The 16031-nt window shown below is 48.6% G+C and overlaps 1 protein-coding gene across 3 annotated transcripts in view; it reads left to right on the forward strand.

Annotated features, from left to right (window-relative positions):
• The window catches only part of Cdhr2 (cadherin related family member 2), a 38363-nt gene that overhangs the window by 4046 nt on the left and 18286 nt on the right, over positions 1-16031 (forward strand). For 2 of the 3 annotated variants that reach the window (XM_020162707.2, XM_074058713.1), the window contains exons 2-6: positions 9416-9478; positions 9715-9786; positions 12306-12445; positions 12568-12621; positions 15374-15463. In XM_020162707.2, coding sequence (XP_020018296.2) covers positions 9427-9478; positions 9715-9786; positions 12306-12445; positions 12568-12621; positions 15374-15463 — 408 coding nt within the window. In that variant the 5' untranslated portion in view covers positions 9416-9426. Of the gene's footprint in view, positions 1-3033; positions 3165-9415; positions 9479-9714; positions 9787-12305; positions 12446-12567; positions 12622-15373; positions 15464-16031 lie in introns of all 3 variants that reach the window. The other variant, XM_074058712.1, reaches the window with a different exon arrangement.

Below are 16031 nucleotides of genomic sequence, written 5' to 3' on the forward strand. Positions count from 1 at the left end.
ACCTCCCTATCCCCTGGAGGGCTGGGGGAGGGCAGGAGTCTCTGCTTGGAAAATGCACCCACTGACACGAACTTTGTCACGATGAGGAACACATCTGTCCAGTGGCAGGCTGCTCACTGAATGACTGACCGTCCGATGGCTGTTGACTCACTTCTGATGGAGAAAGCAGGGAGCAGAGTGGGGGCGGGAAGTGGAGGCGGAGCTCAAAAGGTAGAGTGGTTGCTAGGCAGGTGCTAAGCCCTGAATTCGAGTTCAAGGTTACAGTCCCAAGGGATGCCTGGACACAGATGCCCAGCCAGCACCAAAGCTCCTGGATTTCTCACACAGTGTCTATCAGCAGTCTCCCACCACCACTAATGTCCTCCACTCTCCACCTGCCATTGTCACCTCCACCTTAACCACCACAAACAATACCCAGGTACCATGCCCACCTTACAAATGCCACCCTCATCCCTTCCATCCTCACCTGCTCCTGAACTGCTCTTATCCCCACTTGCACCTCCACGTTGAGCTCCCAAGCACCTGTCGATACACTTGACCTTGGTAACATCACACCTGACTTCTGTCAGCATGGCTGCAGTCAGTGTTCTCACGGTCTCACTGAGCACGGGGCTCAGCACTGCAGATGGCTCCTCCCTCCCCAGTCCTGCTGTCAGCTGGTGGCTGTCCCCTGCTTTGATCTCTGGGGCCCTTGGCAAAACAGCAGTTTTTGCATTTCCTAGTGAGCTCTGGCTAGAGACCACAAATGCAGACCTGGTCAGCACACTGTGAGCTCTACATTCAATCTCAGAGCTTGGGTGAGTGTGTCACAGGAAAGGACAGAATAGTTCTCATGGCGACTGTCAGGGGAGTAGCATGTGTCAGGCAAAGATGACTGCACCCATGCAAAAGTGGAAGACTGGCACTCATGGAGCAACTGCCATATGCTGGTGGCTGGGCTGGCACATTCTTATGGTCGCTGAGACCATCCCCATCCCCCGCCCAGCCTTGTAACTTTCTAGGGTACCCCTCCATTCTTACAGAGGAGGAAGCAGGCTCAGAGGGGACCAGCGGACTGCCCAGTGGGCACTTCACTGATCTGAGCTTTACTTTCCCTTCTGTAAAGTGGGAATGATAGGACCTACTTGAGTTTTGTGAGTCTTTTTTGTTTACTTATTTTTTTGCAGTACTGGGGTTTGAATTCAGGGCCTGCCCGTGAGCCACTCCACCAGCCCTTTTTGTGATGGGTGTTTTTTGAGATAGGCTCTCACGAACTATTTGCCCAGGCTGGCTTCATACTTAGATCTTCCTGATCTCTGCCTCCTGACCCACTAGGATTACAGCTGTGAGACACCAGCACCCAGCCAGTTTTGTGAGTCTTCAATGTCACCTGTCTGGCATATACCATAAGTGCCACGGTGCTCACCACAACAAGGTTTAAGAGTGCCGAATGCTCCAGCCAGTGCTTGGCCACATTTCCCTTATCCATTGTCAGGGCTCCATATTTAGGTTCTGTCCAATTTGCCATGGTTAGAAATCATCAGTTGTGAACATCTTTCTGCAAAAAGAGCTTGTTTTAGCTGGTGCCAGTGACTCTAACCTGTAATCCCAGCTACTCGGGAGGAGAATCATGGTTTGAAGTCAGCCTGGGCAAATAGTTTGCGAGACCCTATCTCAAAAAACCCTTCACAAAGAAAGAACTGGTGGAATATCTCAAGGTGAAAGTCCTGAGTTCAAACCCCAGTACTGAAAAAAAAATAATAAAGAGCTTGTTTTAGTTTCCTTGGATGACTGGCTCAAGGTAGGCAAGCATTTGTAGGTTTGCGGGTCCATGTTGGACTTGTTTTTGCTCCTACTGAGGACCTAGGGAAAGGTGTCAGCTGCACCCCGTATGTCAAGCAGAGACCAGGGTCTTGGGGCCTGGGAGCTGGGTGTGAATCCTGATCACTTTCGGTAATAAGATCCTCATTGGGTCACCCTAAGCCTCAGTTTCCTTATCTGCAAAATGGGTTCCTGCAAAGGTGAAATTATGTGCACTCCAAACTACAACTTTTTTTCTTTTTAAAAAGTTTTATTATATTTTTGATTTATCATACATTAATAATCCAAGGGGATTTCATTGTGGTTATTCCATACATGCGTACAGTGTAACTTGAACAAGTTCACTCCTCCATTATATTCCCATTTTCCTCTTCCTCCTCCCCCTTTTTTGCAAACAGTGTTTGGTGGGCTTCATTATGCTGTCTTCACAAACTGTAGCTTTATTCTTGCCTTTTCTGTCCAGCTCTGTGGCCACCTTCCAGTCTACAGCAGCTGGAAAGATCTTTTAGAGGAGGAAATTGGTCCCTGTCACTCCCTGCTTAAGACTCTGAAATGACTGTCCATTTTTGTTAGAATAAAACAAACCATCTTCATGCCATGCCTTACAGTTCTGCGTGATCCAGCCCCACTGTGTCAGTCAGCTTTCCATTACTAGCACACATACCCCCGAGACCATCAATTTAAAAAGAAAAAAGTTTGCTGGACACCAGTGGCTCATGTTTGTAATCTTAGCTACTTGGGAGTCTAAGGTTGGGAGGATGGAATTTCAAGGCCAGTCTGGGCAAATACTTTGTGAGACCCCATCTCCAAAATAACCAGAGCAAAAATGGACTGGAGGTGTGGCTCAAGCGGTAAAGTGCCTGCTTTGCAAGTGTGAAGCCTCTGTTCAAACCCCAGTGCAACCAAAAAAAGAAGAAGAAGGAAAGTTATTTTGCTCATGGTTTGGGAGGTTTGAGTCCTTGCTTTTGGACCTGTGGGAGGGCAGCACATCATGGTGGGGGGATGTCCACCTCATAGCCAGGAAGTTAGAAAGAAAAAAGAGGAAGAGACCAGGGTCCCCAGTGCCTTTCAAGGCGAGGGAGTGTCCTCAATGATCTGAGACCTCCAGCTAGCCCCCACCTCTTAAAGGTTCCACAACAGGCTGGGGACCAAGCCTTTAACACATGTGCCTTTGGGGTCATCCCAACCCAAGCTATAAGACCCATCTACATCTCTCTGTCCCCTTTCTCCCAGAGCTCCAGCCACAGGACCCCTTTCAATTCTGGCACCTACCTGGCTCTGACCTGACCCAGGGCCACCTCTGCCAGCGTCTTTGTGATGGGAGACACCCCCGTGACAACACTTACTTTATCAGAGCCATGCAGGTATTTAATTGTTAAATTAAAAGTAGCACTATAAGACTTACAACAAACCCGTCCCCTCCCCACCCTCCTCATCTCCAGGCCCCTCCTCATCTCCAGTGTCCACTGTCTAGAAGCAGCTGCTCTCACCTCTTACTTTTTTCCCACTACCACCACAGTCCAAATAGCACGTTTACACTGCTACTTCTCATTTAAGATATTATCCGTTGATTGGTTTTTTTTTTTTTTGACAGTACTGGGGTTTGAACTCATGGCCTCAGGTCTCACTCTTGCTAGACAGGTACTCTACCACTTGAACCACTCCACCAGCCCATCTGTTGGTTTCTTAAAGTGAAAGGTGAGGATTTCACTCTTTTCACCCCAGTGCTCACAGTAAGGTTGCAGTCTATCAACTATGAAAGCATTCACACCAAGACACTCAGTGAACTGTTCCCAGGCCATTTCTAGAAAAGCTTCCCTCCCCCAACATCCCCCACACCCTTCCCACCCCTGGCCACCACTGTGACTAGTTTTGTCTGCTTAGTTTTCTACACAGTGTCACAAGTTCATCCCTTCTCTCTAGCCAGAAGTGTAAATTTCCCCTAAAATGTTAAACCATTAACTATGCTTCTTTTTTTTTTTTTTGTGGTATTGGGGCTTGAACTCAGGGCTTTCACCCTGAGCCACTCCACCAGCCCTTTTGTGTGAAGGGTTTTTCGAGATAGGGTCTCATGGAACTATTTGCCCAGGCTGGCTTTGAACCATGATCCTCCTGATCTCTGCCTGCTGAGTAGCTGGGATTACAGGCGTGAGCCACCAGTGCCCAGCCACTCATTTTTATTTATAATGGTCATCTCAATGAGGGATGACTTTGTGCTCCAGAGCACATTTGGCAAGGCCTGGAGACATTTCCGGCTGTCACGGTTTGCAGGTTTCTCCTGGCATTTGGCATAGAGGCCAGCTATGCTGAATGTCTCAGAATGCACAGGGGGGCCCACAGCTGAGAACTGAGGTGGAGAGACCCTGACCTGTAAGGACTCATTATGTTCTTTGGATTTAAAGAAAACACATCATCACCTCATTCGTGTTCATGAATCTAGTTTTTCTCTGTCTCTGAGGATATTAATTATAATTCCCTTCAGTTTCTTGCATTGTTTGTTTCTTCTGAGTTGCTCTTTTTCTTTTTTTGTTGGTTTGGATTTTTCAGGGTTTTTCTGTTGGTGTGCAGGCTTGGGGGTGGGGGTTGGGGAGAAAAGCCCTGATCTGTTGTGTTTGTCCATTTCTCTGGTGTAAATAGTTCTACCCGGCTGATTTTTAGGTCAAAACTGATGGGTGGCCCTGGGCTTATGGGTGAGAGTTGTCTCCAGAGGACAGAAGTAAAGTGATTCAATGGAGACACCCACAATTTCAACATCTGCTTTTTATGTTTTCCTTTTAGCAGGTCAGTTTTCTCAATTATTTTATGTATTTATTTATTTATTTTTTGGTGATACTGGGATTTGAACTCAGAGCCTCACACTTGCTAGGTAGGTGCTCTGCCACTTGAGCCATTCACCAGCCCCTTTTTTGTGTTGGATTTTTTCAAGATAGAGTCTCTCAAACTATTCGCACAGGGTTGGCTTTGACCTCAATCCTCCTGGTCTCTGCTTCCCGGTACGTAGGACTATTAATTTTATTATTTAAATGTTTTTTGCTGTGCTGGGGGTCAAACGCAGGTCTTTCCTTGCACATAGGAGGTATGCACTCCACCACTGAGCTGTACCTCTAGCCTCCACTTTTCTCAGTGATTTATTTCTGGCTGTGGGTGGAGGTTGTCATATCATCTCATCAATACTCTTGGGAATGAGTGGAGACGGTGGCGCAGTCTTTCACTTAGTCCTGTTGTACTATGACCTACCGTTCTCTTCTAGCCTAGTGTCCCTGAGTTCAGATCTCAGTGACTCATTCTGTCCTAGAAGTAGCTCCATGTCCTCTGGGGCAGAGGGGTGGGTGGGGAAGTGGGGTCTGGAAGTCTACTTGCTTCTCTTAGAAGCTTTCAACCAGTTTTCCTGCTTTCAGTCCCACACCTCTGCTTTCAGAAGGTTCTAGAACCGTCATCCTTTATCCTTCTTGGGGTTTCACCCTACTCCTATCCCTACTCTGGTCTCAACTCTCAATAGCTTAGTAGGTTGATCATCTCCCATCAGTCCTTTCCAGCTCCCCAAGTCCTTACTGACATTTTAGTGGGGTTCCAAGGGCAGGAAGTGGAGGTCAATGTTGAATTGTCCAGGCATAGCGGGAGGCTTCTTCACTCCTCACGTGGGCCCCTCTTCCACCCTTCAGAACTCTGCTGAAACTTCATCTCCTCAGAGATCCCACTCTACCTGTTCCCATTATCCACTGCTACAAGACACACTGCCCCAAAGCAACAATAGGCAAATGACAACAATAGGATTAGGTGCGGTAGTGTGACTGTATAATCTCAGCACTGGGGAGGCTGAGGCAGGGGGATATGAGCTCCAGGCCAGTCTGGGCTGTGTAGCAAGACCCTGTCTCAACAAAACAATGATAAAAAACCTAACCACCATCATTAACTATCTCTAGAAATCTATAAGTTGGGTGGGGCTCAGCATGGATGGTTCATCTGGAGGTAGAGGATTCATTTTAGGACGGTTGGTCACATGGCTGGTAGGTGGGTATTGACTATTAAATGGGAACTCTGTTGGGCAGTTGGCCAGGGCTCTTCTTTGCTCTCCACAGGAACCCATTCAAGGGGCAGCTTGGGCTTCCTTGTGACATGGCTGCTGAGTTCCAAGACACAGAAAGGAAAAACTACCAGTATCTTGTTGCCTGGGCCCAGAAAGCATCTCTGGTGCCATATTCTGTTGATCACTTACAGAATCTTGCTAGATGTTAAATTAACAGAGGTGACTAAATGATGGCCCAGGGAAGCTGGTAACATTGAAAGAGAATTTGATCACTCCGTTCCAGAAGGGAACATGCTATGCAACACAGCACCACAAGGGGGAGTCCCAGGTTGGCGAGAAGGCAGGAGGAGGGAAAGCTTGGCTCCAGAGACTTATGTTTTCCTGGGAGGGAAGCTGCAGGCTAAGCAGCATAGCAGAGTCAAGATTGGATAGTGCGGACAATTTCAGGGGGCCCTGGGTGACAGTAGTGATCCCCTAGTTGTCCATGACTTGGACCTGGGGTGGGGAAATGTTGGTTTGGTGTGTGAGTCAGATAAAGGAGGTGGTGTGCATACAGGCTCTAGTTTGAGTGGTTTATAAATGAAAGGTGTATTGAAGGAAAGTTGTTTACTATCTCTAGGAGTTAGCTGGAGTCTTTCCCTAACCAGCGGGGTCCTGAAGATGTCAAGTCATCATAAAACACAGAAAATGGAAAAAAAATGATTAATATACCAGATTCAAGGGGAGCAGACATAGACCCCCATCTGTCACAGGGAGGAATGTCAAAAAAATTTGTAACTTCCTTTGTCTGCCATCCTGTCTAAAATAAGTTCTCTCTTTTTCATTTTTTTTTTTTTTAGTACTGTACTGGGGTTTGAACTCAGAGCCACTCTCTTCAAGCTTGCTAGGCAGGCGCTCTACCACTTGAGCCACACCTCCTGCCCTTTTTGCTCTGGTTATTTTGGAGACAGGGTCTCGCTTTTTGCTCAGGACCATGATCTTCCTCTTCGTGCTTCCCACCAGCACTGGGATGACAGGTGTCTGCACCACACCCAGCTTTTTTCCATTGAGATAGGGTCTCCTGGACTTTTTTGTTCAGGTTGACCTGTAACTGTGATCCTCCTGATCTCAGCCTCCCAAGTAGCTAGGATTCCAGGTGTGAGCCACCCGTGCCTGGCTTCGTTTCTCTTCTCTCTAGTTGTGCCAAACCCATGGTTTCTTCCTTCATAGCACTGAATGCAACAAATGATCACACAGTCCTTTGTTTGTTTGCTTGTTTGTGGTCTGTCCCCTTCCCTAAGCTGTCAGCTCAGGGAGGGCAGTCCCTTTCCCTGTCTTGCTCTCTACTGTATCCCAGGTGCTGGGAACACCTAGTGAATCACAGACACCCAACAAATATTTATGAAGAGAACAAATCAATCAGGGCATTTAGCACATAGTAGGCACTCAGGGAATGTCAGCAGATATTTAAAATTATTAGCCCTTAGCCAGGCATCAGTGGCTCACGCCTGTCATCCTAGCTACTCAGGAGGCAGAGATCAGGAGGATTGTGGTTCAAAGCCAGCCTGGACAAATAATTCGAGAGACCCTATCTTGAAAAACTTTTCACAAAATAAATAAATAAATAAATAAGGCTGGTGGAGTGGCTCAAGGTGAGGGTCCTGAGTTCAAACCCCAACACTGCAAAAAAAAAATTACTAGCCCTCATGATACCCCTGCATTTCCCATCAGCTTGGGGGGAAACTGAGGCAAGATCAATCTGAATTAGGAGTTTCAGGCTGGGGGTTCAGAGCAGATAGGACAATCCAGGAGGCAGATGCCAGGGTCTCTCTCTGTCTAGGGGACATTGAGTGTCAGGCCACCACAGAGTTGGAGGGAAGAGCGGCACCAGGGAATGGAGACACCAACAACGAGGGGTGCAAGAGGCGGACCTTTCTTTCCTCCAGTAATAATCGCTAACTTTTAGTATGTACTTCCTATGAGCTGGGTACTGTTTAAGCCTCAACGTGAACCCATGGTGTAGATGCTAGCATGGTCCCCATTTTACAGATGAGGAACCAGAGGCCACAGCAGTTAAGTCACCTGCCCAAGGTTACCCTGCAAGCACACCAGGCTCTCTGGTTCTCACACTTAGCCATGGCCTCGGACACTTCTCACAGGTGTTGCGTGTTGGCCCACTAGGGCTAAGTGATTCCGTGGCTCCATTCGTTCATTTCAGAAAGGATGGAAAAAGGAGGCAGGACCTCCTGCAGGGGTGTCTGGACAGAAGGTTCTAGAAATCAACAGGAGCTCGTCAGGCAACCAGGTGGGAAGGGTGGTCCATAAAGAGGAACCATGTGTAGAAGGAGTGTGAGGGGAAGCGGGAGTGGTGAGAGAGGAAGCTGGTGGGGGAGAGCCTTGCCATCAGGTCATGGAGGTCTTTGGGAGGACGTTTTGTGGAGTTTGGACTCTGGCAATGGGGAGCCATTGAAGGGTTTTGAGCAGGGAAGGGAGCTCATGAGACCACAGTGTTATTCTGGCTGTGCAGAGTGGATTAAGGAGGTGGAGGGGAGACTTGGTGACATTGAGCCAGGGGAGAGGGGAAAGTGGCACTGGATTGAAAAGGAGGGGAGGGGGATGAATTAGATGTGGGCATTTGGGACAGGGGTGTCGAGCGTGACTTGGACAACTGGGTGGATCTCTGAGGTGGTGTGAGGCAGAAGACTTTTGGGTTCTGACACCATGTTTCATGGTCAAGGTTCTCTGCCCAGAGTTGGGCTCTGGAAGCTATCTTCTCTCTCCTCTCTCCCGCTGTGGGGTGCTGGCTGTCTGGTGCAGAAGTGCTGTGCAGGAGGAAAAGAGACCCGGATGGGAGGTGCCAGGACCAAGTGACTATGTTCCTTTGTTGGCTGGAAAGCTTTAATTTAACTTAGTTTGGGGCAAATTAAGCTATTCCCTTAGCACAAAAGACTACACAAGTAAAGTTTCTATCTTACAGAATGATTACAGAGTAGCAGCCTGCAAGAAACATTTTTTTTCTCCTAGCCCTGGGTTTTGAACTCAGGACCTCACACTTGCTAGGCAAGTACTCTACCACTTGAACCACTCTGCCAGCCCTGTGTGTGTGTGTGTGTGTGTGTGTGTGTGTGTGTGTGTGTGTGTGTGTGTAGTATTTTTGAGATAGGGTCACATGAACATATACGCCTGAACTGGCTTTGAACCACAATCCTCCTGATCTCTGCCTCCTGAGTAGCTAGGATTACAGGCGTGAGCCACTGGCCTGGCTCAAGCATGGTCTGGTCACGGGTTCTTATGTCTCAATCGATCCTTCATCTCAGCCTTGGCTGCTTAGCTGTCATCTTGTAGTTGTGGAAGTAACGAGGTCACACACCTAAGATGTCTGGAGCATGCAGTGTTGCTAACTGCTGGGGTCCAGTGTAGTTCAGCCATCTGCTCACCCCACCTGGATCCCCTGTAGACCCACCCCCCAAACCTGGAGCATTGGTAAGTGGACAGACGGGGATGAGAGCCCAGGAAAAGATAGTAGGCAGGCTCCAGTCCAAGTCAGGCAGACGGGGCTGTGCCAAAAGGAGGGTGGCTGGAACCTTTCCCTAATACCTCTTCCCCTAGGTCCCGCTGCGATGGCCTGGCTGTGGCTGCCCTGCTTCCTGCTTCCTGTTTTCATGGTGTCTGGTGGGTGTCTCCCCTCCCCTATAAGAGCAGCATTGAACCAGTGATCTTCAGCAGGACCCTCCAGAGGGGAGGGGACAATCCCTTATTAGCATAGGAGGCGTGGGGGAGGTGTCCAGACCTGGGTGGGTGAACTGGGCTGAAGGTCAGCCACAGGAGTGGTGTGGCCTCTCGGGAGCAAGCTGGAGGGTCAGGTGTTGCAGGAGTGTCCAGATGTCCCCCTCTCTGTGTCTCTACAGTGGTAGCCAATGTGCCCCCGACATTCCTACCCAACATGTCGGCAGTGACCCTGCCGGAGGACCTCCCAGTGGGTGAGTAATGGGCCCTGACTGGGACAGAGCCAAGCCTTCACCCCAAGGAAGGGGCAGGGGCTCCCCTGGGCTCCCCAAGGCTTCAGCACCATGGCTGAGTACTAGACAGAGGGGCCTGAAGGGAGATTGCTTGGTTCTTCTTCTTTGAGTCAGAAGCAGGGTCCCTGTGCAGGGAGGTTCACCTCCAGGACCTCAGCCTTTGTTCAGTTCCTGACTCTTTCAGTCTTCTGATTGCTCCAAGGAGACAGGGTCCTTCTGGACCATTGTCCCCACCCTCTTATGTTTGTTAGTCTTCTGACACTTCCCTTTTAAAAACAAACAAACAAACAAAACAACAACAAAAAGCCAGGCACTGGTGGCTTATGCCTGTAGTCCCAGCTACTCAGGAGGCTGAGGCGGGAGGATGATTTGAGGTCAGGAGTTAGAGGCTAGCCTGGGCAACACAGGGAGGCCCCCTTTTGGGAAGAAAAAAAAGGATAATCATAGCTAATGACAGGTGGATATAGAGAAGGTCACAGCTGTGGCACAAGATAGAAGAAAGTTCAGGAAGCATTGGTGTGCATGAAAGCAAAGGAACTGGACAGCAAATTCCAGAAGGCAGGATACGGGCAGGGAGAGAGCAACGCTGGGTGACTGTATTCACTGGGACTGGAAACGACTAAGATGTGCAATCAGCCAGGCACTGGTGGCTCATGCCTGTAATCCCAGCTACTCAGAAAGCAGAGATCAGAAGGATCTCGGTTCGAAGCCAGCCCGGGGAAATAGTTTGTGAGACCCTATCTCAAAAAACCGTCACACAAACACACAAAAGATAATCACAGCTAATGATAAGCCGTGCATTAACCTCCCCAGGCAGCTCAGCTGTTGGAGACTCTCTTTCATAAGGTTGTCCCCTCCTGTGGAGCGTCTGGTGTCAGGTCCCTTTGTTCACCTCATCTCAGCCTTCCCTGAGGTGTGGCCTCTGCCCCTGTGGTCCAGGATGACTCAGGCAAAACCTCCTTCCAGCCAGTGGGAAGAGAAGAGGCCAAAAGGGCTTGTTTGTTTGTCATCTCAACAGCACCATGGATATTGGGGGACAATTTAGACTTTGTCATGGTGTCAAAATTGGGATCTAGAAATGTCTAAAGCTACCAGAGAGAGTAAGAGACTACATCAAAGAAGTGAAAGCCAGAGTCTGCCCTAGGATTCAGGAACCTGGATCCAAGTTCACAATGAAAGGATGGAGGAGGGGCTTTGCACCTTGAAGATTTCATCCATTTGGATGGGATGCCTGGACAGCAAAGTGTATTAAAGGTTATATTAGTAAAGGTTTAGAGACCAGGAGGAGGGAGGTGATAGTTTTATCACATTCTGGGATGGCACAGTCTTTCTTGGATGGCTTCCACTGGCTGGGCTCAGGCAAAATGACTGGCTGTCTCTGAATGTTCTCTGCAGAACCAGAGTAGTGTACACATGCTAATGTGTGTACATATATCTCATTAGCTTTTTGATCACAAATACATGTAACAAAAATAACAAATGCTCTGAAGAGCCCCATCCTTCTGGGCAGTTCCCCACCCCTCCTTTTGTGAGACTGGGATTTGAACTCCAGGCTTTTAGCTTGCAAAGCAGGTGCTCTACCACTTGAGCCACACCTTCAGTCCATTTTGCTCTGGTTATTTATTTATTTGGCCGTACTGGGGTTTGAATTGAGGGGCCTACACCTTGAGCCACTCCACCAAGCCCTCTTTTTTGTGATGGGTGTTTTCAAGATAGGGTCTCTTGAACTATTTGCCCAGGCTGGTTTTGAACTGTGATCCTCCTGATCTCTGCCTCCTAAGTAGCTGGGATTACAGGGGTGAGCCACCTGTGCTAGGCAATATATGTTTGATTTTGAAAAAACATCAAATACTTTTGTGGGCCCCTGAGAGTATTGGAGATCCAAGGCTCCATGCCTCCTGTGAGTTGAGTTGACGCCTGTTCCTCCTCCATCATGCAGCCCCTGTGCTACCCGGGGGTGCAGTGGAAGAGTTGGGCTCTAGGAGGCCAGGAGCAGACGCCACTCTGACTAACTGCAGCAGCAGCCGAGTGTGCTGGGAGGCTCCGGCCAGCCTGTGGGACGCAGGCAGGTGGAGGAGAGGCCAGGTCCAGGCACCTCCGAGGGTCCTTAGCAGCATCCTCCCTTCCCCCATGTCTCCAGCTGCCATGGTGCAGGGACTCTAGCCACCTCCAGTCTCTCCACAAAGCCGTGTCCCAGCTTTAGGAAAGACCGGTCCATGGGCTTGGCCGAGGGAGGGAAGACGCCCCGTGACAGCCCATCCCATGCACTCTCGTACACTTCATCCTGAGTAACGACCCCCTGCCCCCCGATGGCCACGTCCACAACCACAGGGACCTGATCCTGGGGGACTGAGCGGACCTCAGGTCTCAGGTGGAGCCTGTGTACAGACAAGTCAAGCCCCTGGCCCGTCTCAAGGACAGCTCAGTCATACTAGCAGAAAGAGGTGGCCATGGCCCCTGGCAGCCCTGTTTGTTTCCAGATAAGGAGGCCTTCTGGTTGGTGGCTGAAGACCTGGATGACGACCCTCTCACCTACGGGATTAGTGGCTCCTATAGATACTTCTTCTCTGTCACCCCGGACACTGGGCAAGTCAAGCTGGCCTACCCCCTGGACTACGAGGTAGATGGCAACAGTGTGGGAAGGGCCCAGCGAGGGGAACGGGAAGGGGATGCTGGTCCTGGGCCCCAGCCTGCTGTGCTCCCACGTGGAGCCAGACTCACCCAGGTCCTTCCTTTCTGCAGACACTCGACTTCTTCACCATCACCATCCTCGTGAGCGACCCTCAAATGAACTCAGTGAGTGGGAAGGTGGGGGATGGGAGGGGGACTGGGGGGGACATCAAGGTCCCCAGAGTCCACTCCTAGACATGCTGCCCACCTCAAGCAAGCAGGGAGCACCTCAGTTAATAATTAATTTAATATTTATTCTTATCAGAATTACACCTGTCCATTTTGTTATATGGTATGATTTTAATATTTATTAATTTAACTATGTAAATATAAATACATATTAAAGTATAATATAAAATAAATATAAATGATAAATATATCATTTAGATTACAAATATAAAATTAATCATAGTAATTAGTTATATCAGTATAAACATTGATTTAAAACAACCGGTAAATACTTCCCCACTCTAACGTTTCTGGGGTAACCACATTTAGGTCCCTTGGCTGAATATGTAGGCATCACTCTAGTCTTTCTAATTTCACAATTTTATTTTTATTTTTTTGGCTGCACTGGGGCACTCTTATCTTCTAAGTAGCGTACTTACGCAGCTGCGTCTTGTGTCTGTGGAAGTTGAGAGTTTTGCCTCTAAACTAAACCTCATTGTATTAGACTGTTTCCCATGACTATAAGAAAATACCTGAAGGTGGGTAACTTCATGAAGTAAAGAGGTTTGTTGTACTCACGATTCTGAGGTTCAAGGGTATAGATCTGGCATCAGTTGGGCTGTGGTAGGTGGTACTACATGGCAGGGTTTCATGCATGAAAGAGAGATCCTGTGGCCAGACAGGAAGCTGAAAGGTGACTAAGGAATAGCCAGGCTTGTTCTTGTGAGAACCAACCAGGATTAATCCTTTCTAACAGCTCAGGCTCTGTGACCTCCCACCAGGGCACACCTTTATTATTTTTTCTTTTTTTGGTGGAACTAGGTTTTGGACTCAAGACTTTGCATTTGCAAAGCAGACACTCTACCGCTTGAGCCACACATCCAGTCCATTTTGCTCTGGTTATTTTGGAGATAGGGTCTCACTAACTATTTGCTTGGGCTAGTCTCAAACCATGATCCTCCTAATCTCAGCCTCCCAAGTAGGTAGGATTTACAGGCATGAGCCACAGGCTCCTGGCCAGGCCCCACCTCTTAAAGTTTCCACTGCTCCAGCACTGCCCCAGTGAGAGCTAAGCCTCCATCACATATGATTTGGACAAACCACCTCCAAATCAGCATCATCCACTAAAAAAAAATCACTTAGGGCATGTGAATTTTTTAGGCTCACGCCTGTAATCCCAACTACTTGGGAGGTGGAGATCGGGAGGATCCCAGTTCAAGGTCAGCCAGGGCAAAGAGTTAGCAAGACCCCATCTCAACCAATAAAAGCTGTACATGGTGGTGCACACCTGCCATCCTTATTACACAGAGTCATAAATAGGAAGACTGTGGTCCAGGCCAGCCATAGCAAAAAATGCAACTTGAGACCCTATTTGAAAAATAATTAAAGCAAAAGGGCTGGTGGAGTGACTCAAGCAGAAGAGCACCTGCCTAACAAGTGCGAGCCCCTTAGTTCAAACCCCAGTACTGCCAAAAAAAAAAAAAATCATGTGAATGCTTGTGAATACATTCTCTATGTAAATGTTTTGAAAACTAAATGCCCCTGAGAGATCCCGTCTTGACCCACTCCCACTGAAACGGCCACTGTTCCCGTGCCCCACACCAAGTGTCCACATACGTCTGTGCAGCCATGCTAGTAAGAGGGTTTTTTTCACGGTATTTGGGATTAAACACAGGATCTTGCCTGTTACAGGCAAGTGCGCTACCATTTGAACCATGCTCCCAGCCCAAAAGATTGTATTTGCTGATGCATTTTCTGAAGCCGACATCATGGGGCGTTGGAGCTGCATGGTCCACTCAACACCTGTGCTTCAAGTTGTCTCTGAGCTGTGCATGGATCTCCGCTCTGTCTGTCTGTCTGTCTCTCTCCCTCTCTCTTTCTTTTTTGGTGCTGGGGATTGAACCTGGGGCCTCACAGATGCTAAGCATACTCTACTACTGAGCTGCAATCCCCCCGCGCCCCCCAAGCCCAAGCCAAGCCCAAGCCTGTCTTTTCATAAAAAGTTATTAAGAAATTGCTTTTAGTCCTACATGGAGAAGCTTCCGCTAGTGAGGGGCTTCTTGCTGGCAGAGCCCTCGACAGCACAGAACATCACATGGAGAGAGCCAGGGATCTCCCCCAGGCCTTGTCACGTGTCACCCAGCGTGGGAAAACACTGTGGCTCCTTAGCCGGTCTCCCTGATGAGCACTTAGGCTGGTCACAGCTTTGTACTATGGCAATAGAGCTAAAATACGTGGTCCTGCACAGAGCAGGCACATTTCAGATGAAAGAAAGACTAATGATGTCTGCAAGTTTACCTTCAAATAGTTCAGAAATGGACACACATATATGTATATGTGTAGACAACATGCTTACATATACATGAATATGTGTGTGTGTATGTACATATATGAGAGAGAGAGAGAGAGAACAATGGGTTGTTCGAGAAGTTCCAGGAATTCTGATTTTTTTTTGTGGTACTGAGATTTGAACTCAGGGCCTACACCTTGAGCCACTCCACCAGTCCTTTTTTTGTGATTTTTTTTTCCCCCAAGATAGGATCTCTTGACCATATTTGCCTGAGCTGGCTTCAAACTGCAATCCTCCTGATCTCTGCCTCCTGAGTAGCTAGGATTACAGTCATGAGCCACTGGAACCCAGCTGCTTCTGTGGTTTTAAGTGTCATTTTAAGTCACATTGTCCTGTTCCCCTGGGCTCTATCCCCTGCAGGGGCAGAAGGAAATGATTGTGATTGTGGAAGACAGAAATGACAATGCACCTGTTTTCCAGAACAGCAGCTTCTCCACCAGCATCAATGAGGTAACATCTGCCTTCTGGGGCAGGGTGGGGAGGGACTCTGGAGTGGGAGGGATGAGGAGCAGACAGCCATGCCTCTAGGAACAGAATTCTCTCTGAAGAGAAGCAGCTAAGGAAGGACCAAATCCACAGACATGCAGCCCCATGAACAGTACCTACAAAGCTCACCATTGTGCAAGCAACCAAATTGGATTAGGAGTCTTTCAGTTATGATAGCAAACAAACAAACAAAGTGGTGCGGGGTGGGGAATGACTTTCCCACGCATCTCAGTTAGGGGTACCTCCCACTTCAGGCATAGCTGGATCCAGGTACCCCAGGTCTCTCTCCAACTCTCAGCTCCTCTTGTTTTGCTACCTCCATCCTGGAGTATGGGGAGCACATCTAAAATTAGTATAGTGACAAAAATGTCCCCTTCAGCTGGGCACTGGTGGTTCATGCCTGTAATCCTAGCTACTCAGGAGGCAGAGATCAGGAGGATTGTAGTTCAAAGCCAGCCCAGGCAGATACTTCATAACACCCTATCTCGAGAAAACCCATCACAAAAAAAGGCTGGTGGAGAGGCTCAAGGTG

The sequence above is a fragment of the Castor canadensis genome, chromosome 16, assembly GCF_047511655.1.
Source record: "Castor canadensis chromosome 16, mCasCan1.hap1v2, whole genome shotgun sequence".
In the NCBI taxonomy this organism is placed as follows: Eukaryota; Metazoa; Chordata; class Mammalia; order Rodentia; family Castoridae; genus Castor; species Castor canadensis.